General features: G+C 37.7%; 1 protein-coding gene across 4 annotated transcripts in view; it reads right to left on the bottom strand.

The window, feature by feature from the left end:
* KCNIP4 (potassium voltage-gated channel interacting protein 4) overlaps window positions 1-22,077 on the bottom strand; it is a 1,166,197-nt gene that overhangs the window by 520,212 nt on the left and 623,908 nt on the right. The window contains exon 1 of one of the 4 annotated variants that reach the window (XM_045474393.1): window positions 21,258-21,447. The exons of the other annotated variants lie outside the window; for them this stretch is intronic. Within the exon in view, the coding sequence (XP_045330349.1) occupies window positions 21,258-21,357 (100 nt within the window). The 5' untranslated portion in view covers window positions 21,358-21,447. Of the gene's footprint in view, window positions 1-21,257; window positions 21,448-22,077 lie in introns of those variants that run through there. 4 annotated transcript variants of the gene reach the window in all.

Here is a 22,077-nt window from a genome sequence, read left to right as displayed (position 1 = left end):
TGGGACAACACACAGATACAGATACACTAACACACACATAATCGAAACAAGTTTTGTGAAACAATACTTACATTAACCATATGCAGTGCACTCTGAATTTTTTTCTATTTCATTCAAAATGCACACAAATGATTTCTTAATCCAATAATGGCATATGACAAATAGTTTGTAAAACACAAACTTGGAGGAATGGGTTAGAGTGGTGGTATTCCCATTTTAATATTTGGGATGCAATTTGCCTTACCAGAAGTATGAATTAAAAGATGGTAAGGAATCAAAGAGCTACATTAATTTTAGAAATGTTCACATTATCTTTTATAGAGAATAGTTTTTTTTTTCCCCATAATTCCTATCCTGGCCTTCAGAGAGAATCTGTTGTGTATCTATTTTATATGCATTAACCACAGTGAATCCATAGGACTTGAGTTTCATGAAATATTAATACAGTTAATTAATAAAAATAGATTCTAAAGTGTGTGTGTGATGCCAGATTAAACAAAATTTAGATATTTTAAAAATATATTTAAAAAATTGTTATCTTTCCTACAAGACTTTTCAGAATTTTTAAAATGTTAATGAGAATTGATTGCTATTTTCCCAGAGGGGCATGTGATCAAGCATTTTGCAAAATGTCTTGAGCATGATATATTTTCTAGGTAGAACATATCATAAGATATATATTTCTCTTGATACATACTGACAAACTGTGCTATTTTTTTTCCTTTTTTTCTATTCTCTATGCCTCTATGATGCTCTTTGCTTCTGCTAAATAAGTAATCACTCTTTCTTAAACATAATACAAATTTTTCATCTCCATTCCTTTTTCACAGCATTTCCTTCACTTCTAGCTCTATTCAACTGTGAAAGTGTATCTATTCTCTACACAAATATTTGCACCCCAAATAGCCAAAATATAGAAACAATCCAAATGTCCACCAACAAGTGGATGGTTAAAGATGAGGTAGTATAGCCATAATGGAATACTATGTAGCAAGAAAAAAGAATACATTAGTGACATATGCTACATAAATGGATCTCAAACATTAGATAAAAAAGAAAGGTAAAAAGGCCACATATTATGTGAACACATTTGTATAACATTAGAAAAGGACAACCTATAAAGACAGAAACATTACTGGTTCCCTGGAGCTACTGGTGGGCATAGAGATTAAGTGTAAATGGGTAGGAGGGATCCTATCAGGATAATGGAAATGTTCTAAAACTGTATGGATAGAATAGTTGGGCAACATGATAAATTTACTAAAATTAGTGAATTGTCTACCTAAAATGGGTAAATTTATACTGTGGAATATAAATTATTCCTCATTGAAAATTATTAAAAATTCCAGCCAGAAGGTCGGCCAATTAGCTATCCATCTATTCATCCATTCTTCCTTCCTTCAAGATTATTTCATGCCTCAACCTGAATGTAGCTTTCCTTTTCTTGAAAGAACACACATTGTGTTTTTATATTTCTTGGATCCTTTTGTGTGCCTTCTAACCCTTCCTTGTATTGTGTTTCTCTAATATCCTTACTGGACTATAAGTTTTTGTAGATACAAACTATAGTGGACTCCTCCATGTAAAAATATCTGTGAATCTAAGTATTGGATGCAAATGTTATTTAATGATGGTTAATGGTAAAGAAAATACATGTGCAAATGTCCCATGGTGGGTATTCTTAGGTTGGCTTCTCTGAAATGAGGAATTTACCCTTTGTTATTTAAGTTTAAAAAGTAGTTTAATATCTCAACCCATCAGCTACCAATTCAAGGAGTAATAAAAACAACAGCAAAGGCAGCAACGTCGTTCCAGACACTTACTCACGTGCTTCTCATTCTGTGGATATTATTCCAGAGAGAGAAACTAGACACAGCAAAGTTAAGCCACTTGTCTTAGGCTGTGAGCCCTGGATGACACAGAGCCTGAGGCACATTTCTCATGCAAATGGCTTATGGAGGGAATGTTTTCAGGAGAAACTAAAAATGGATGTAGGAAGCAAGAAAGGAAAGGAGAAGGAGTCTAATCCAGGGGGAGCTGAGCAAGATAAAGAGGAAAGCAGTCTGTCCTGTCTTGAGGCAAGGGAGTGAGGCTTAAATATACCTACTGTCCCAGATAGTCTGGGTGTGTGTGGGGGGGGGGGGGGTGGGGAGAGGAGGGGGGTGGTAATAACTCCCAGGCACCCTGGCTACAATCACTCAAGGGTAATCCTCCAGAGAAAGTCAGAGTTATGAGCCCTTAGGGAGTGCCCACAGCTGGGGGATAGGCACTATCACCAGAAAAAAAGGCTCTGAGAGCCCTGGGTAGGTACCAATAACATCTGCTAAAGCTCTTGGCTCAAGTCACACCCTTAGCAAGAATACCTCAGATTCAAACCCCAATAATTGTGATCTCTACATCAGTAGTCTTACCTCCTTACCCCTTTTTTTTTTAGCATCACATTTTGTTATTTTCTGTCCTTAAAACATACAACACACACACACACACACACACACACACACACACACACACACACACATGTACAAACCCTCCCAGTTATGGCCTAGGTCGATCCATTAGCATCCATTTTTTAACTAAATATTAATTCAAACTAGGATAACAAAGTCAAGACTATTTGACACCCTTCTTTAATCTTGCTTTTAATGAATAGATAAAAATAATTTTTAATTACATGCATTATTTAAATAGCATCTGAGGAACTGTAATGTTGCTTGAAAGCAGTTGACTTCTTCCAGCATTTTAAATATTTCCTATTCCAAATCTTCTTTAGACTAAAACTCTCTATGAATAAAGAATTGCTTAGAAGCTTGGTTCAGACAATGCCCCAATCACTACACATTCCAAATGAGCCAGTCTGAACTTCAGAGAAATTACTACGTATTTTAAAATTTTTAAAATCAAAAATAAAATCATAAAGGCCAGGGAAATTTGATGGTAGAAACTACAATCTAAACAACAAACAAACAGAATCGAACCATGGCATAATGCCTGCTATCCAGCATTGCACAAAAGAACTGGCTTTGTTCCAACAAAGGCATGACTTATTGCAATAATACAAAGCTCTGTTTATAAAGAATGACAAACTCTAAATGAAAATTGCTCATCTGAGCCCTTAGAGCCTATATTCATTCATTTCTGTTCTTCCCCCAATTCGGCATCCTTTCCATTTAAATGCAGATATTCAAAGGGATTTCTCTGTCCTCCACTTATCATGCATACCTCTCTTTCCCCCCTTATTTCTCTTGTTTTGCTTATTTTGAAAACCAGGCTCAGAGCTCTCAACTGTAGAATAAGTAGCCAAGAATTCAGAACATTTGAAGTAAATAGAATATTTGACTGTGTGTGCATTTCACGTGAAAAATACAATGCTACTCTGGACGCCTGCATTTGATAAGGCCACAGTGCCCTGTTAAAAGGACACAGTCATTGGTTGGGTAGTTGAGAATTAACATGACTTGAGCATATTATGTGATAAATGGCACCCCAACTGGCTATATCTTAAGCCATGAAAGTGACAAAATGAAGAGATAAGGTATATTATTTTGGGGTGAAGGAAGTATGAGGCCAAGACCAAGAACCTGGAAGCATTTTCTCTGAAAAGGGATTCTCATAAACTGAGGCACCTTATATCCGATTTTAAACCACAGCCAGAAACATTTCTCTTCAATGAGCAATTTGCAAAACACTTCTCCAGGGATTCCTGATGTCTGTCAGAAACCTCTATGTAAATTTCTTTCCATTCATTGGAGAGAAGAGAAGGGGGGGTAATATTTGTGACGTATGTTTATGCTTTTCATCCGGTATTTAATTTTTACAATGAATCTTTGGGGATAACATTGTCTTTATTTTGCTGACAAGAAAACTGAATTATGTTAAAAATGAAACAGAAAGTAAAAGAATTAACACAGATTCACTAAAGGACAGAGCTTAGATTCAAAGCCAGACCCTTTTGACCCAGAAGTTCATGGACTTTCCACTCTTTCATGCTGACTATAGCTTTATACAACATTTTCCAAATGTGTTCTGTTGGATGTTAATGGGAGGTAAGCATTGTTCATGGTTCAACAAAGGCAGGCCAGTTTGTTTACAATACTTTCCAACACTTTTAATATGTCCAAGTGTATTCTGTGTGTCCCCGGGGGGCCTACAGTTCAGTGTTTATAAAACTCCATGACCTTAGAGACCTTGTCCTGCCTGAACCTCAAACTCTATTGAAAATACTCAAGAAAGTACTGTTACTCCAGCAGTACTCTACAGCAGGAGAGGAGAGAGAACAGGTACCCAAAGGGCTTACATTTTTATTTCACAGACTTCTCCATTGCCCCAAATTTTATGAACCTGCATTAATTTGGGGGAAAAAACAAAGTATAATTTATATGAAGCAATATAATACAATTATACTAATGCTTATAACACTAGTATATTCCCATTAGAGTGCATTTATAAATATATGAAAATAAAGATGCACTAAACAACGTTCCATATGCTTTATGATCACTATGTAAAGACAGAAGTGTCATGTAAAAAAAATAATATATTCACGTAATGTCTGATGAGTATTAGAATAATAAAGCAATAACAAACAGTTACATAAGGCCAAGCACTGTTCTAAGTGGCTGGTATATGTTAATCCATTTAATCATTACAACAACCCTCTGAGAAAACATTATTTGCTCCACATGACAGATGAGGAACCGGGGGTACAGGTAAGTTAATTTATTTCTCAAAAGTCCTACTAGTGACTTGTCTAAGCAAGTGTGTGTCGGAACCTGGTACCAATTGGTTTTCAAGAATTCTATACTGCTATGACCCGCACTTAAACCTGTTTTGCAAAAGAATCTAGATGCTTTTGGAGGGTTTCTTTAGCCTATGTAAAGACTAATAAGGGCTCCCACTATTTTACTTCCCTTCTCTAAATTTCTACCCCCATCTTCCCTACCTTCTACCCTTTCATTACTGGGAATTATATATAAAATTTGTAACTTTAAAAGTATTTATAATTTTTAAAATATTATTTACCATTTATAAGTTGAATTATATGTAATATATAAAATATTTTATTATTTTTTTAATGTTTATTCATTTTTTGAGAGAGGGATGGAGACAGAATGTGAGTGGGGGAGGGGCAGAGAGAGAGGGAGACACAGAATCTGAAGCAGGCTCCAGGCCCTGAGCTGTCAGCAAGGAGCCCAACGTGGGACTCAAACCCAGGAGCTGCAAGACCATGACCTGAGCCGAAGTCGGACGCTTAACTGACTGAGCCATCCAGGTGCCCCTATAAAAATATTTTAGAATAAAAAACTATAAACTTGGTTTAGCAATATAAAAGTAGTATTTTATAGTCATTTGTCTGACTTCTTTATTCATAACCATTTGCTGAGTATCTATTAAGCACTGCTGCAGGGGATTTAAGCATATGTTAAATGCTTTCTGCCTGAAGAAAGATAATTTGGTTCTACTGGGGAGGAAAGCCGCTTGGCTACCAGAAGCTGGCTACGCTCCCTCAGTGGCAGGATTTGTGTTGACTCATACCCAGCTTCTCAGGAGGTCTTGCTTGTGCCCAGAGGCATATGTACAGCTGGATGGTGGCTAGCCTGGGTGGAGCCATGAACTGAGCACTGGATCACAGCACGGCTCCCTGCGCAGTGCTAACTGAGCCTGTCACCTGCCTTTTTTTTTTTTTTTCTGTGAAGGTTTAACCATACAGATGTGTGCTTAGGCTATAGGAAAAACACATGCAAGACAATGTAAAACCAAAGAAACTTGAGGTAAGTAGAAGCCACTATGAGTATTACAAAAAGAAAAAAAAGAAAAGAATGGACTAACCACTTAGACTCGATTTTGAAAAAGAATTGACAATTATTAAAAGCAAGGAAGGCAGATGCACACACAGTGCTTATTTTGAGCCAGGGACTTCAGACGCTTTATATACAATATGAATACTATTATCTCCTTTTTACTGATGAGGAAACTGAGGCACAGAAAGGAAAAGTGGTGTGCCCAGGATTACAAATCAGGTAAGTATCTGGACTGAGGTTTGAACTCATGGCATTAGATCCCAGAGTGCATGCTCCTGTCACCATCAGGCCACCTGTGATACAGGGTGTAACAAGTGTTGGTTGAGTGGTCCTTCTCAGCTGGCTACTGCACTTGATGTTGTAGAAACAGCAGTATTCACAGGAATGCACTGGGGTTGATCTGATCTCAACCTGTTGGAGGAGAAAAACTAACTAGTAGATAACTAGTAAAGCTGAGTCTGGAAGAATACACAAAAGAAAGAAAGAAAGAAAGAAAGAAAGAAAGAAAGAAAGAAAGAAAGAAAGAAAGAAAGAAAGAAAGAAAGAGAAAGAAAGAAAGAAAGAAAGAGAAAGAAAGAAAGAAAGAAAGAAAGAAAGAAAGAAAGAAAGGGAGGGAGGGAGGAAGGAAGGAAGGAAGGAAGGAAGGGAGAGAGAGAGAGAAAGAAAGAAAGAAAAAGAAAATATAGACTGTTTGAAACCAATGCTGTGTTCCTTCCATGGCATCCACAATGTGGGGGAATCATTCTTGGACTTACATTCTGTAAAGGTGCTGATCATATTTTCTTTTGCATCCCCAGATTTCAGCCTAGCTCCTCAAAGCAGGGTTTTTTATGCTCCAAATTGCACTGATTTGAATCAAGGTCAACCTAGTCTTCTTCACATTCATTATTAAAAAAAAATCTAGTAATGAAAAACGAAAATTAGGTGGATGATCCCTATGACCAAATTTTATAAAGTACTTTTGAAAGAAACAAAAAATGTGTGAGAACTCCTTAGAATTCTTTGCTAGGGACTCATGTCATGGAATCTTTGCACGGGTCTTAAACACTTCCTTGCACTTCTTGAAGGCTCTTCCTGTCACTTCTTTCCTTTTAATCTGTTCCCCATATTAAAGAATTCATACCTAAGCTTTTGCACGAATGGTGCCCACTCAGACGCAAGCAAGCTGCTGTTCAAGAAAGAAAATTACTGAGGCTGTGGAGAATAGCCAAGTAGCAGCAACCATGGTCCCCTGCACATTCCCCTCTGCCCCGCCCTTTTCCACACATCACACACCCAGGTCAATTTCCCCTTTCAGAGGAAATGAAGCAAAACACATCAATAGAGTGAACTAGTTTATGCCCAAGAATCATAAAACTGCAATTCCTCGTAAAAGGTGCAGAAAATGAGTTCCTCTTTTAGGTAAGTGAGGCTCTTAGGCAAAATATCAATATCCTAGTCCCTTGATAAGTTCTTTGACATAGGAATATTTATAGAGACAGCTCTTTATCAACCACTGAGGAAAATGTTTGACTTGAAGTTGAAAAATGACTTCAAGGTATGAAACTCTGTCCTTAGTTCCAAGATATGTCTTCTGAGTTATCTTATTTTTAAAGATAAAACAAACAAACAGAACGCTTCCATTTTAAATATGTTTTCTGGATCAAAAAAAATGCTTTTCATTTTCAATTGATAAATGACTCTGCTCCAATGGTCACTGCACTTCTACTGGAAAAAAATGTGCATTTCATATTGATATTCTTTTCCCTTTAAAAGTAACCTCTAAAAAATATATAAAAGCGTAACAAAAATGTACAAGTTCAAGTTCATTCTCCATCCACCCTCTGTATTTTTTAAATGGGATCATTATTTTGCATCCTGTTTTGAAACTTGTTCTTTTAACTTAAGAAATATATTCTGAACATCTTTGCAACAGTGCCAGTCTCATGGGACATATGCTGGGTAAATGGGAAAATTTATTAGCATGCAGACGAAATAAGGCTTTTGCCCAAACTAAGTTCAGAATTGAAGTGTGGCCAAGGGAGATGCCACCAAACAGTGAAGGAGGACCCCAATCTTAGGAACGGCAGCAGGTTGGACCCAGAAGAAGCATCCAGGAAAACACAAACAGAACCCTTCCAAACTCAAGGAGAGAGGCACATGACCTGGTGACCAAGAATCAGGCAAAGGTGAGAACACTCACCTGGGCACTTACTAGGGACCAAAACTAGTCATTCTAAGTACTTAATGTCTATTAAATATGTATTTGTTTCTGACACTAGTCTGTGAGTTAGATTCAGGGGAGTCATTTAGAGAAGAATCAGGAGGTTAAATAACTTGGATAAGATCACACAACTAGTTAGAGATTGTAGGGCTTTCTTATTCCAAAGCGTAGCATTTTCCACATGAGCCCACACTCAAGCTTCATTCTCTCTCTTTTTCTCTTTTCTTTTTTTCACTATGCCCCCTTTTGTCCTTTGTACTCATACAAATGGTTAATTATAAATCTACCCCGTGAGGGATCTTCACAGGCCTTGGTTCAAAGAATCAAGAATCTGTTTCTCAATGAGCACAGTGGCCTATTACATTAACTGATAAATTTCATAGCTTATGTTCTTGGAGTGTGTGTATGTGTGTGTCTGAAGTGTGTAAGCACATGCCCTGATGAGTCCAGTATATGTTTACACAAACATATTTGTGCACAAGTGGGTATATGTACACGAACATACAAAATTACATACCTCATTAATTTTGGCAGCCATTGAACACACATTTTTGAATGTAGGGATCATATCTGTGGCTAATAGATACTGAATCTTCTAAAAGCTAGTAAGAGATTGGTGGCTGAAAGTTGCAGAAACAAATAAAAGTGCAAATGCATCATCATTAAAAACATCTTAAAAAACCTAATGGAAAAAGCTTTATTTATGAAACTCAGAACTTAGGCAGAAAATCCCTCTCTCTGTATTTGAATTGTACTCCATTTATGAAGGCACAGTGCAGACACAACTTTAAGGAATTCATCAGTTGTTTGAAGAGCAGTCTGAAAGTATTTTCTCAAGTATTTTCACCATAACAGATGAACCAGTATTTGTAAACACTTTGTTGGATGCCCTTCCTGAGCAATTAAAAAAAATTAATGTTTATCCACCATTGAGAGACAGAGAGAGACAGAGCATGAGCAGGGGAGGAGCTGAGAGACGGAGAGACACAGAATCCGAAGCAGGCTCCAGGCTCTGAGCTGTCAGCACAGAGCCCGACGTGGGGCTCGAACTCACAAAGCGTGAGATCATGACCTGAGCCGAAGTCGGATGCTCAACCGACTGAGCCACCCAGGTGCCCCCCTTCCTGAGCAATTTTACTAGTTATTTTGATTTATAGTTTACCATTATAGTGACACGATTGAGAAATGGGATTTTCAATCATTGGTCTCTGCCTCATCATACAACTGGAGGATTCAGTTCCCAGCTGGCTCAATTTCAAGTCTTCTGTTTTTGGACCTCCATAGTCTGAGCCTCTATATCTGTTTTTGCATATTTGGAGGTTGTGTTAAGCATACTCCCTCTAATCTCCTTGCCATTTTCCCCATTCTTACATCTGCTATCCCATTTAATCCTTCTCCTTGAACATATTTGGAAAGAGTGATCTTGAAGTAATGTACCCATGAAAGTGTTTAGTTGCATCCAAGTCAGGGAGCATCTTCTTTTAAAATTATGACCACTGGCTTCAAATGGTCACTAAGCACCACCGGGCAATCTTCTCACATTTGCTTGGTAAATTCACTTCCCCCCAGTCTCTGAAAAGACCATACTGTACTTTCTGTTCCCTTTAAGTATCCATTACTTGCCACCCCACAAATATTTTTTACCTCATCCCATTTCACATTAACAGAAGAAAACAATCAGACACAATGTCTCTCAACTTCTCATTATGAATGTACCCACATCTACACCAGTATTCTTTGCCTTCCCTAACACATAATACAAGGAAGGAGAGTCCCTGCTGCAACCAAAGCCAACTCCTCTACCAAAGCAGGGGCCTCAGTGTTTTTGTCCCTGTCACATGCTCAGTCCCTAGAACAGCATCCAGTAGGAGCTTGGTAAATACTGGATGAATGAATGAATGAATGAATGCATGTTTATTAATATGAAAGGGTCCATCTGTCCTACATGATGAGGAGGACAAGGGCAGACATAAATATATCCATGGTGGTATCCAAATCTGTAGCATATATCTAGATAATCATATATAAAATAAATGGTAAATAATACATGATGTTTACCTGTGTTTCATTTCCCTAGTCTTCATCCTGTCTGGCTTTCACACTGGATCTAACAACTAATGACCACATTTACAGACCACAGTAATGGAGCCAGGCACCATCCATTCATTGCTGTTAGTCTTCACAACAATGACAAGCTTACAATATGTTGAAACTGAGGCTCAAATAGATCAAGTAAGTTTCCCAAGGTCAACGAGTAAGTGAAAGAGGTAGGACTCAAATCCACATCTGTCTGATGTGAAAGCCCATGCTCTCTCCACTCAGCCATGCTGCCAGTTGGCTCCTGAAACCCTCTGGCAGGCCCACACCCAGCTAGTTTCTGAGTCCGTTCTGTGGCAAAAGGAACTGCACTCTCTTTATAATCAGCGAGGCCTGGAAACATCATGTTGCCAGATGATCTCATCCTCACCCTGTCAGTCAGGCATGAAGTCTGAGTAGCCGTGGAAATAGGCAGAGACATGAGAACCCCTAATGGAAACTTCATAGCCAGCTTCCTCTTGGAGGATAGATTTTACTTTCTGTGTCCCCAGACATGAATGTTAATCATGGAAAGGAAGGCACTTCTTCGAAGCTCACAATAAGGGCAGATCTTGGTTTTGAGGGGCCTGAACCTTATATAATTTGGAGGAGAAAAGTCTGTAAGAAAAGAATAAAAACATCACGTATGCAAAATTTGGCATGGAAGTGAACATTTATTTGGAATGGGAATGGGAAAGGGCCCACACACTTGAGGGACTCTGTAGCTTAAGCTTCATTTATCTCCAGATAATTCTGTCTTTGACCATAACCTAGCCCTATCTAGTACTTAGGCTTAGAACCTGTTGAATCCCAACTCCACCACTTCTAGATTTCAGACAAGTGAGGGAAACTTCTGGAACAAATACTTTATCATTTGTTAAATCTTCAATTACATAATTGGTTCCTAAAAATTGTTTTCAATGCGAATAATGCATACAAAATGCTGGCCATAGTATCTGACACTTACTCAACAAAGTGCTCCTTCAGGTGTTACTGGTATTCTTAGCAACTGATAACCATCTTCCTGTTCACCTGGTCTGGGACTTCTCTACCTGAGGCCCCACTTCTGGTTCATTTGATGGCTGCCTGAATGCCTGAACACTAGGCACTTTGGATTTAACTTGCTGTTTTCACTCTTGTGGATCACATTGTGGCATACATGACCAGTTTTCTCAGAAGCCTTGTTTCTACCTGTTTCACCAGAAAATTCCCCCATCTTCCCGGGCATAAGGCACTAAAACTAGAAAATAGGAATGTGATGAAAAAATGTTCAAAATATATTCTTAAGTAAAAAAGAACCAGAATTCCTGGAATTATGGCTAATACGATTACTCTTAGAGGGTTTTATAAAAATTGGATGCCATAAATATGTAAAATTAGTGCCTCACCCAGAATATGGTTTATCATTCTATCATAGATGATGTACTTATTATAGCGTCTAATGATACCAATTAGTTTTGTCATTTCTAACAAGTCAATTAACCTTCCTGGGCCTCAATTTACTCATAAAATGTGGGGGTTGGACTAGTCTCTACAATTCATGCTAGTTACAAAGAAAACTTATTATTATTACAAATATTTGGAACGTAAATGTTTTATTCTCCTCTCAGTGTGGGATATGCCAACTTGAATTTAAAGCTAATATGTGGGGGAGAAGGAGTGACCCAAAGGAAAACAACACGACTTTCTCTTTTGTGGAACTTGCCTGTTTGCCTTCGCTGTCATAATACTCCCACTGTGGCAGGTGCTCAAGGTGTGTTATTTGAATTTTTAAAAATGTCTTTTCTAGTAAGGTCTTATTAAAACAATTTACAACAGTCCTATAGATGCAATTAAGAGTGTGGTTTATGTCCAAGGATCTTGAAGCATTCTGGTAAGGGGAAATAAAGACTCGACTTGCTTACCTGCCCCAGGTGGCTGGTAGATGGGCAGACCTGGCTACACAACAAGGAATGAGGAATGAATCATTTAGCCTGAGCATATGAGGAAGATCAGTCATGGGAAGTACAAGGAGTTTTCCCAGGGAAGAGAGTTCTGACAGAAGTTGATGAATCAGTGTCCTGGCAGGTGTCTGAGGCAGGGCAAAGGGGTTTCTGCCTACCCCATGCAGAGACTGTGGTAGGCATATATGGCTTAGAAACTGTTATCAGGGCTTATAAAAGAAGCTGGAGTGGGAGACTTGTAGCAACTTCCTACCCTAATCTTTCAATGGTTTCCCAGCAGGAAAAGAATAAGACTCAAAGTCCTATAATCCCCCGGTACGACATGACCTTGGCCATGCCTCCACTGCTCCCACTACCCTCACTAGCTCACTCTGCTCCAGTTCCACAAGTCTCCCTGTGCTCTTTGGACCCATGAAACACACTTTTAGTCAAAGACTCTTGTACATGGTAATCTCTTTACCTGGAATCCTTTTGTTCCAAACTCTACTATGTCTTACACACTCATTTCTTTCAAGTATTGGCAGAAAAGTCAGTTCTTCAGAAAGGCCTTCTCTGACTACCCTATTATAAGTTTTGTTTTAATGTTTGTTCATTTTTGAGAGACAGAGAGTGAGTGGGGGAGGGGCAGAGAGAGAGGGAGACACAGAATCCAAAGCAGGCTCCAGGATCTGAGCTGTCAGCACAGAGCCCAAAGTGGTGCTCAAACCCATGAACAGCGAGATCATGACCTGAGCCGAAGTCTGACGCTCAACCAACTGAACCACGCAGGCGCTCTTATAAATAACACCCCTGTTTCTGACCCCCTACTATATTTTGTGCTTGTCTCTATTAAACATCAGATTATATATCCCTTTGTTTACCTTTGTGGCTTGCTTCCTCAATGGTACGTAAATTCCACAAAACTTGGATCGTGTTCATTACTGTGCCTGGAACAATGTATGGATTATAGTAGTGGGGATAGTAGTCTACATGGATCATGTATTTAGTGAGTGAATGAGTGAGTGAATGAATGAATGAATGGATTCTACTATAACTATTCTGCCTCCCATACCTGTTTGTAGTATTTATAGTTTGTATCTCAAAACTTAGCAGGTTAACTTGCAAGAAAGGAAGTTCTATGTTTTTGCTTAGGGCTGCATCCCCACTGTCTAGAACAGTGACTGGCACTTGGGAGCTGCTCAATAAATAATCATAAATGTTATTCACCATGAAAATAAGACGTTCCTATACAATCGTTTCAAGACAGAAAGTGAATGGTTTTTTGTACCAGAACCAGTTTTAAACCCGACCAAATCAATCAAAGACAACTTCTTATTAGTGGGAACCACTCTGTGGAAAGCCCAAAACCCTGTATAACATCAGCAGTGTCTGGCTCCAAGCAATTGCACCCTATAAGTATGGTTCGCACTTGCTTAGCAAGCAATGAATTCAACTTTTAGTTTCAGATATTGAGTGGTCACCTGCTTTCTTTGGAAAGAAAGGTGACGGTGCCTTGCCATAATGGCAAAACACACACATTGCTTATAACATCCTAGATAGGGTTCTAAGCTCGCAAACTCATGTGAAACCACACAGCAAACAGAAGAGGGAAATGCTATGATTATTCCCACTTAAGATATAAAGAAACTGAGATATCGAAGATTTGGGTGTTTACCCAAGATGGCTAATATGTGTTAGAACTGGGACTTAATTATTATTAAATCCAATTATTTTGGGCTTTAGAGTCTGTGCTCTTAATGTCTATACTCCAAGATCTCTCTGTAATAACTGAAATATACAGTTGGTACTGTTTCAGCAGTGAGATTTGTTTGATGATGAGTCTCCTGACATGGTCAAATGCTTTTCAAATAATTATATCCCAAAGCCTGGATGGTATGGGTGAATTTCAAACAGAGAGGCCAAGGTAGGCCTCTGTGAGAGAGTATAATAAGAGAATAAAGTAAGGAGTTTAGCTTCTGTTTTTAATAATCAAAGTGATGAACAATTAGGATACCTGCTCTTCTGATTTGTATATGTTACTACTGGGTATTAAGCCTGGGTCTTCTGTTATTCATCCACTGGGACACTGCATGGCTGTCAGGTGGTAAATACTGTCTACCACTAACTTAGACAAATCATCAAGTAGAAAACACCTTAATTTATAGCCAAGTTCCTCAGCTTAAGGATTCTTCGTGGTACTACCTACTTTTTAAATTTTTTTAATTTAATTTTTTAAATGTTTATTTATTTTTGAGAGAGACAGAGACAGAGTGTGAGTGGGTGATGGGCAGATAGAAAGGGAAACAGAATCCGAAGCAGGCTCCAGGCTCTGAGCAACCTGTCAACACAGAGCCTGATGCGGGGCTCAAACTCACAAACCACAAGATCATGCCCTGAGCCAAAGTCAGACACTTAACCAACTGAGCCACCTCAGTGCCCAGTACTACCTACTTCAAATGATAAAACTATGCTGGAAATTAACTTACCATCAACCAAGTCTTAGAATCCTTGAACTTTACAATTACTGGTCTGCTAGCAAAATAACTAACTTAGGAGAGCTATCCTTATTTTGGGTAAATATTCTGGGGAACTTAGGTCATATTCAAAGTTTATTTTTTCAGAGTATAATCCATTAGAACTTTTTCTCTGTAGAGAAGATTTCTGTCAAAAACAACTCATTTGGTAAATTGCTTAATCTCTCTGGGACTCAGTGTTTTCGTCGACAAAATGATTGATTCAGAATTTGTAATTTCTGAAGAATTTCCATTTTATGAAGTCTTGATTAAGTTAGAACTTCAATATGTGATTTATAGATATGCCTTTCCCTTTTTCCCTTTCTTCCTTCATTTATTTTGGTTCATTGTGACAGTCGTGTTTTGATATAAATGCCTCTCCGCAGAAGTAAAAAGAAATAAATCTTTTTTCGGGGCGTCTTGGTGGCTCATTTGGTTGGGTGTCCGACTTCGGCTCGGGTCATGATCTCACTGTTAGTGAGTTCTAGCCCTGCATTGGGATCTGTGCTGACAGCTCAGGGCCTGGAGCCTGCTTTGAATTCTATGTCTCCCTCTCTCTCTGCTCTTCCCCTGCTCACACTCTGTCTCTATCTCAAAAATAAGTAAAGATTAAAAAAAAAGTTTAAAAAAAGAAATAAAATTTTTAAAAAGGAACTGTTTTTTTTAATAGTCTATAGGTTTTATATTTGGTATGTCTTTTAGTTATCTGTGTACATTTTCTCTTTATTTTTGAATATTTATCTTCCGTAGTCGTAGTGAACACCATTTGGATCAGTGCCACTCTGAAGATACTGGAACTAATTCAGATTCCTTCACTTATTCTCTTGTGACCTTGAGCAAATTATTAACCTCTCTGAGTCTCCACTTTATCTGCCTGCAAACCAGAAATAACACCTGCAAACTGGTGTGGTTGATATGATAATTCCAGGGCATAGCATATGTAACCCTTCTTTCACCTGGTTTGTCCTATAGATTCTCAACTAAAGCAAGCTTTCTTCCTCCCTTGCCCTCTGCTCCCCATAAGAATAACCTGTGTTCTACTGCTTTATATTTGCTGATAAAGGCTGGAATACATTTTCTGTTGACCACCATCCCAATCAAGCTGAAAACCCCATTGAAGCTTATGTGATGCTCTAAATCATCGCTGAATGCACCTAACCCCAAATCCTACTCCGATATAAATCATCTTATTACCTTTGTTTGTCTGTGTTCCAATCAATCCCCTCCATAAATCTCAGACCTCTTCACAAATAATCCCCTTCCCAGATTCAAGGTCTCTTCTTTACACTGTAGTATCTTATGTTAAGTTTTCTCCTTTTTCCAGAATCGCCAGACCTTCTCTGTCCCATCTATTTCTAGCTGTCCCACCTGTTAGCCACAGACAAATCAAACAGAAACTAGGCTCAGTCTGAGAACAAATATGTATATCTACTTTCTCCTCATTTTTTACCTCAAAGCTGAATGAAAGACTGTACTTGACTTGACTGGAATTTAATGCAGATTCATTTATGTTACAAGATTTTGTCTTAATTATAAGATAGGGTCTTTAGAATATTCTTTATGTTGTAGTTAGAACAATACAGTCACTATGTCAGAATGGATATTTATGTGTATTATACAATGTGAGTGATTAAGGGTATTCTGCATATAGAATGTGTTCAAGAGAGGCTTGTAGAAAAAGTTGATAGATACTTGACCTAACACTCTATCCTTTTCACCAAATTCTTTGCCATTGCCATCATGCTGTAAATGTCCAGGAAGTTAAAATTATAGACTAGGATATAAAGCCTTGTGACCTGCATTTGACCTGCAGCTTTGTGACTTACTGGTTGAGTAACCTTAAGCCAAGGTACTTAGCCTCTGCAAGTGTAAGTTTTCTCATCTAAACTGAGAATAATAGTACGTACCTCAGAGGACTATGGTGTAGATTAACAAGATATCACTATGGTAATACAATGCTATGCACAGTTTTATAGTATATCATGTTTAACACTTGCCTTACATATAGGTAATCTTCAATAAAGCAAGACATTAATATTATTTATCATTATTTAATCTTATGGATTAAAAAAGATAATAACCCCAAATCACATGACTGTCAAAAGGCAAAACTGTGATCAGAATCCAAGCAAAATAATTCTAGATTCTCTGTGAGAATATACTGCCTCTGAATATACTAAGTCCTCTTCCTTAGTCACTTCTTAGACATTAATATTCTTGAGATAAAGCACATATTAACTATAAAACACCCTAAAGAAATTCAAATAATATAAATATTCCCTGTATTCCATTCTTAAGTGGTATAAAGAGTATGTTTCCATTTTATGATATCACCACATATTATGTTTATATTTCTTAAACACTACAGTTAAGCAAAACTTTTCTGATAGTCCAAGTACACATCGGTTTTGGCATCCCATTGCATTTAGGAAAGCAGAATGCCAGAAGAATTAAAAAAGAGTCTGCTCTATGACTTTCAATTAAGCTATGTGAGACAGAAATAATTGTCCCCTTCCAGGCATCTCCAGCCCCTTGGTCCTCATTAGACAACATGCAATGTATACACAGTCAGTACTGTTTTCCAGTTGACCCAATTTATTAACAGACCCAACATACCCACACTTCTGTCAACAGTACAGGATAATTAAGAACTTGGGTTCCAAAAATCCATCTTTGTGTATATGGCTAATACCTTGTTTAGAACTCTTGGGGAAACTTGTATTACAGTATTGCAGATATATGATAAATAAAGCGAGCTGAATAAGTACACAAGAAATTCTAATGTGCATACATTCTACAAAAGACTAAGATTATCAGTTAATTTCTTTTTTTGTCTGTTTATTGAAGACCATTACCAATAAAAGTGATTTTTTTTTTCCAAGTCATGTGTGTGAATGCATTTTTGTAAAATTTTGCCTTTTACTAAGGTTGGTAGTAGGGAGAAGGATGGTTCTTTCTTAATTCAGTAACTACCTCACCATGATTTAATGCACATTTGGATGAAAAGTAGATATTTTCACAGCCCAGTGTTGCATACAGAGATAATGAAATAGCTTTGCCATTAAAATTTTGATTCAATTTCTCCATGGAATGCGTTAACAGAAAACCACTTTCATTTTTATAGCTGGAAAAGAGGCAATTTATTGTTGTGGGGTATTAAGAGTATTCCAAAGCAACATAACTCGAGCTGCCTAAATTCTTCACTAAGAAGAGGGAGTTTAAAAATTCAAAACACTGGCTTTCTGTGATAGCCTCAAAACTTTGCTCAAGTTAAAACTATTATCTGTATGCATACTGACCTGGTATTAAGATTACTTAAAAAAAAAAAAAAAAAAAGGAAAAACTTATGGAAATTTAACTGAATTACAAAAAACCAACAAACAGAAAAAAAAAAAAAACACCAAAACATAAAACTACTGACCTTTGTTAATAAATCATAACACGATGTGTTTATTTGTTATTAGAACTCCATGTAAGATTTGAGAAATTCTATCACAAGGATGCCTAAAATAGCAGTCCCAAATGTCAAAGTCTAGAGCTACAGGAAAGGACATTTCTCTATTCATTTGGAATACAATGAAAATCTCCCTGAGGTATGATGAATTATCCCACTATGGAAGAGGAAGAAAGACCAGTCTCATGGTTGCACTTCATATCAATTACAAAGTAGGCCATTGATACCTATTTCATAAGAAAGGATATGTATTATATAAATGAACAATTTTAATTACCTGATACTCACAAACTTTTTGAAATGGAAAGTTCCATGGAGATTTTCAACTCCAGTTTTCTCAGTTTAGACAACAAAAGACGTAAAGAGGCTTATCCAAGGTTAGAAAACAAGCGTGTGGCAGGGGAGGGGTAAGAATCTGTATTCTTACTGTTGTTTCATTTTCTCATTTTAAATAATGTCACCTGCTAAATGCAACTCTTTTTTTGTTTATAAATATATGCCATGGATGTATGTGTAGCGTTATGTGTTTATGCACATCACACATAGACTGGAACAGAAGGACCCAGGACATCCAGGACCTAATCCCCAGTTCTTCCACAAAGAATGAGGACTCAAAGTACTCAAAGACAACCAAATACAAATATTTCAGACTTTAATGTTACCAATTTATTCTGAAGTCCATTTACTCTCTCTATATTTAAAGCAAGATAGTAACTACATTATGCAGACATAGTATTATATGTGCCCTTGAGAACACAATGCGTGTTGCACATACAATAACACAAAAAGAAAAAAAAACTGCATTCTGAATGATAACTACATTGTAGAACAGTTATAACGTTACAAGAAAAGGTTTAATAGTTTAGGGGGAAAAAATCAAAATCATCCTCACAGGGCTTTAAGTTAGGTTCATATTTTTCTACTTACTATTCAAATTTATTTAATAGGACTCTTGAGCAGACAGAACGAAGACAGGTGAAAGGAATCACTATCCCCAACTTAGGTATGTAAAATGGTGGGCAAGGAAGAAAATTCCTATGTGAAAATAAACCTGAATGAAGTGAGCATCAGTGTTTGTTTCTAAGAAAGCTCTAGAGAATCTGTTAGGAGGCTATTTTGGTATTAAATACTGTTTACCATTTTCATTAATTAATATTGGGCTGTAACTTTACAGTGTGCACATTCTGATCTATAGATTCACACTATATACAATAAAATATTACAATTCAGTCTATTCATTTGTTCTACATCTCCAGTAAGCAAAGTATGCGGCCAACTTAAATCTTGTTTTGAAGGTTTTTCTGATTCTCACATTCACTTGGGATATAAGTCCTATACAAACTTCGAAATGGAAAGCACTATTACTCTCTGTTTCAGTCAAATTTTACAGATTAAATATAATTCATCCTTCAGGTGGTTATCAACATTTTGCCATTTCAAAATGCTTTCTAAAAACACTGGACACAAATCAGATATAAATTTTTACTGAAGTTTACGACAGAGCACATTCTCTCCATACCATTAGTACAATATTAGCTTGGAAAATGCTGATAGGGTAAAATACAGATAGAATGCAAGAAAGAAACTGTTCATACGAATCAGTACAATTTGGAATGCAAGTAATAAAGAAAAGGAAAACAAATAGTTTCTTAGAGGTTAGAAGCCTTTAGAAGAAGGAAACACCTGGTCTTGTTCGGGAGTGTGAATGTTTGTGCTCCTGAAACAAAACTAATATTACAGTAGATTTCATCCCCAAATCCAGAGTAAAAGCCCTCAACAAAAGAGTTTCAAGAATGGGCACACACCATCTATAAAATCAGGAAAAACAAATCCCTCAATGTGGCTAGAAATACTGACACTATGTCATGTTCCTGTCAGACTCAGAATATAAAACAAAACACAACAAAAAACGTAAACAAACAAACCCAAACTAGTCCATTAAAATGGGAGGTCCCTGTCACATTTGCCAGGTAAAATAATACATAGAAATGAACAGAGAAGCCAAAACAAGTGATTGCTTTTATAACAATGAACAAGATAAAGTCAATTTTAAAGAACTCTCCACACTTCCGGAATTTAGAAATTATCTTCTTTTTGGCACTATGAAAGTTTCCATCACAGAAGGCTCCAAGAAGTATTCTGCAAACTCACTTTAAAATTACTTTAGCAAACCTTGCTTTCCACCATCCCTTACCCCACAAGGAGTTACGGATGTAGGTTTCTGATAACCTACATCAGAGTGACACATATACTGTAATTTGATGTTTGCTATTTGTAAATGTAATCATGTCACATGTGGTAGTCTTTCTCTGGAGGGCTGGATTAGTTGTGGATATAAATACATTTACAACATATTTGCATTTTTGCTCAAGTTTAAAATCTGAAGCAACAAGAATATCAAAGCATAGCCATGCCAAATATCACCCAAGGATGCTTTTGGAAATTGCTCTGACAACTTTAGAGAAACAGTAACTAGCTGTATGCAAACATGCTCTCAAATGTGTTGCGAGCAATAAGAAAACAATAATCTAAATTTACTCCGATTCTCAAAGAAACATTTAATCCGGAAAAAATACAGGCAAGAACACACCTTATTTTTTTAAGAAAGAGATGATTGCTAAGGAGAATAGGAGAATGAGCCTCTGATGAATGTAAACAGCAAGACTTGAAATACATTGGCCGTTTGGAATCTGTGTTAAAGTCCTTTGTAAGTTGGGGACTCTTCCCCCTAGCCTCTACGTTGAAATGTGAAAAGGTAATATTATAAATACTTCTCAAGACAACCTTACAAAAAGCTTGCCATTCTTAGGCTCTAATCTTAAACCATACGAAATTATAATAAATGTCTATTTCCATTTGATGAATGCATTTGCCTAGCAACAACAACAGCAGAAAAAAAAAAAAAAACCAGACCTTACAACATACTCAAATAAAATTGCTGATGCAATAAAAGGGGATATTAGATTAAACAAAGTCTAACATCAATATGGACTAGATGCTCTCAATATAACAGACATACCAATCAGTAACCTTTAATTTCCTCAATTTTGGTTTCCACATTTTGATTCAAAGTGGTTCTCAGAGTCTTAATGTTCTGCTCTGAAAACATTACTGAAACTTACGAAAAGTTTATTTTATTCATCTTCCCTACTCTGAAAGACCTGCCTGTCTGCCTGTCCATCCCAGAGTAACATTTCTCTGATCTCATTTCAGGTGCCTTTTACATTCGCTTAAGAAATTTTTATTGCAAGACAGAGAATTTTTAGAAGTCACTAAAAAGCACTCCCTTACCTTCTAAACCTGCTTCAATCAGCCCAAACTGTTCCAATAATTTAACAAAAAGCACAATGACGATCAGAACTGCTATCATTTCAAGCCCTTCCAAGTTCATGGTCAGCTAGGTCATGGTCCGACCACAGCCAGTGAGAAGTGCTCCTCTGCCTGGCTTTCTTTGTAAAGCCATTAAACTACATTAAGAAGGCTACTGCCAGAGGAGAAGGGGAGGAGGAGAGGTTGAGAGAGAGAGAGAGAGAGAGAGAGAGAGGCTGAGAGAGAGAGAGAGAGAGAGAGAGAGAGGCGAGATGGAGAGGCTGAGAGAAAGGGCGTGAATAAGAGAAATGCATCCATCCTGTCTACTGTAGCAGAGGCCAGAAGTGGCAGCCGGATTAAGTGGGGCCTGTCGGAATTATCGGCTTCCTTGTTATCACTCTTACACAGAGAGACAGTCACGCATGAAGTAACGCGCAGATCACCCGAAGACCCCGAGGTCACCAGGACGGTCCCGAGGAAAGACGACGCGCGGCAGTGATGGCTCCGCGGCTCCAGGACCCGCGCTCCCGCTGGTGGCTTTGTTGGGCTGGTCAGTTGCCTTGGAAACGGAAACTAAGCAAGGGCAGGACTCCCATTGCAGACAGCCACCAAGCTCGGCATCTTGAAATAGGAAGAAAAAGCCTGAAAATGCCGAGAGGTAGAGTGACAGCTTGGATTCGGCTGCTTCAGAAACACTGTTTACTAGTCAGGAAAAGCAAATGTGTGTTTTGCCCCAACTAGCTGAGTGCGGAGAGAAATGGGGCTTTAGAGAGTCGTTCAGGATTTACTTTCTTAAAGAGAT

Source organism: Leopardus geoffroyi, chromosome B1, assembly GCF_018350155.1.
Source record: "Leopardus geoffroyi isolate Oge1 chromosome B1, O.geoffroyi_Oge1_pat1.0, whole genome shotgun sequence".
NCBI classification, from domain to species: Eukaryota; Metazoa; Chordata; class Mammalia; order Carnivora; family Felidae; genus Leopardus; species Leopardus geoffroyi.
This window is presented reverse-complemented; position numbering and strand designations above follow the sequence as displayed.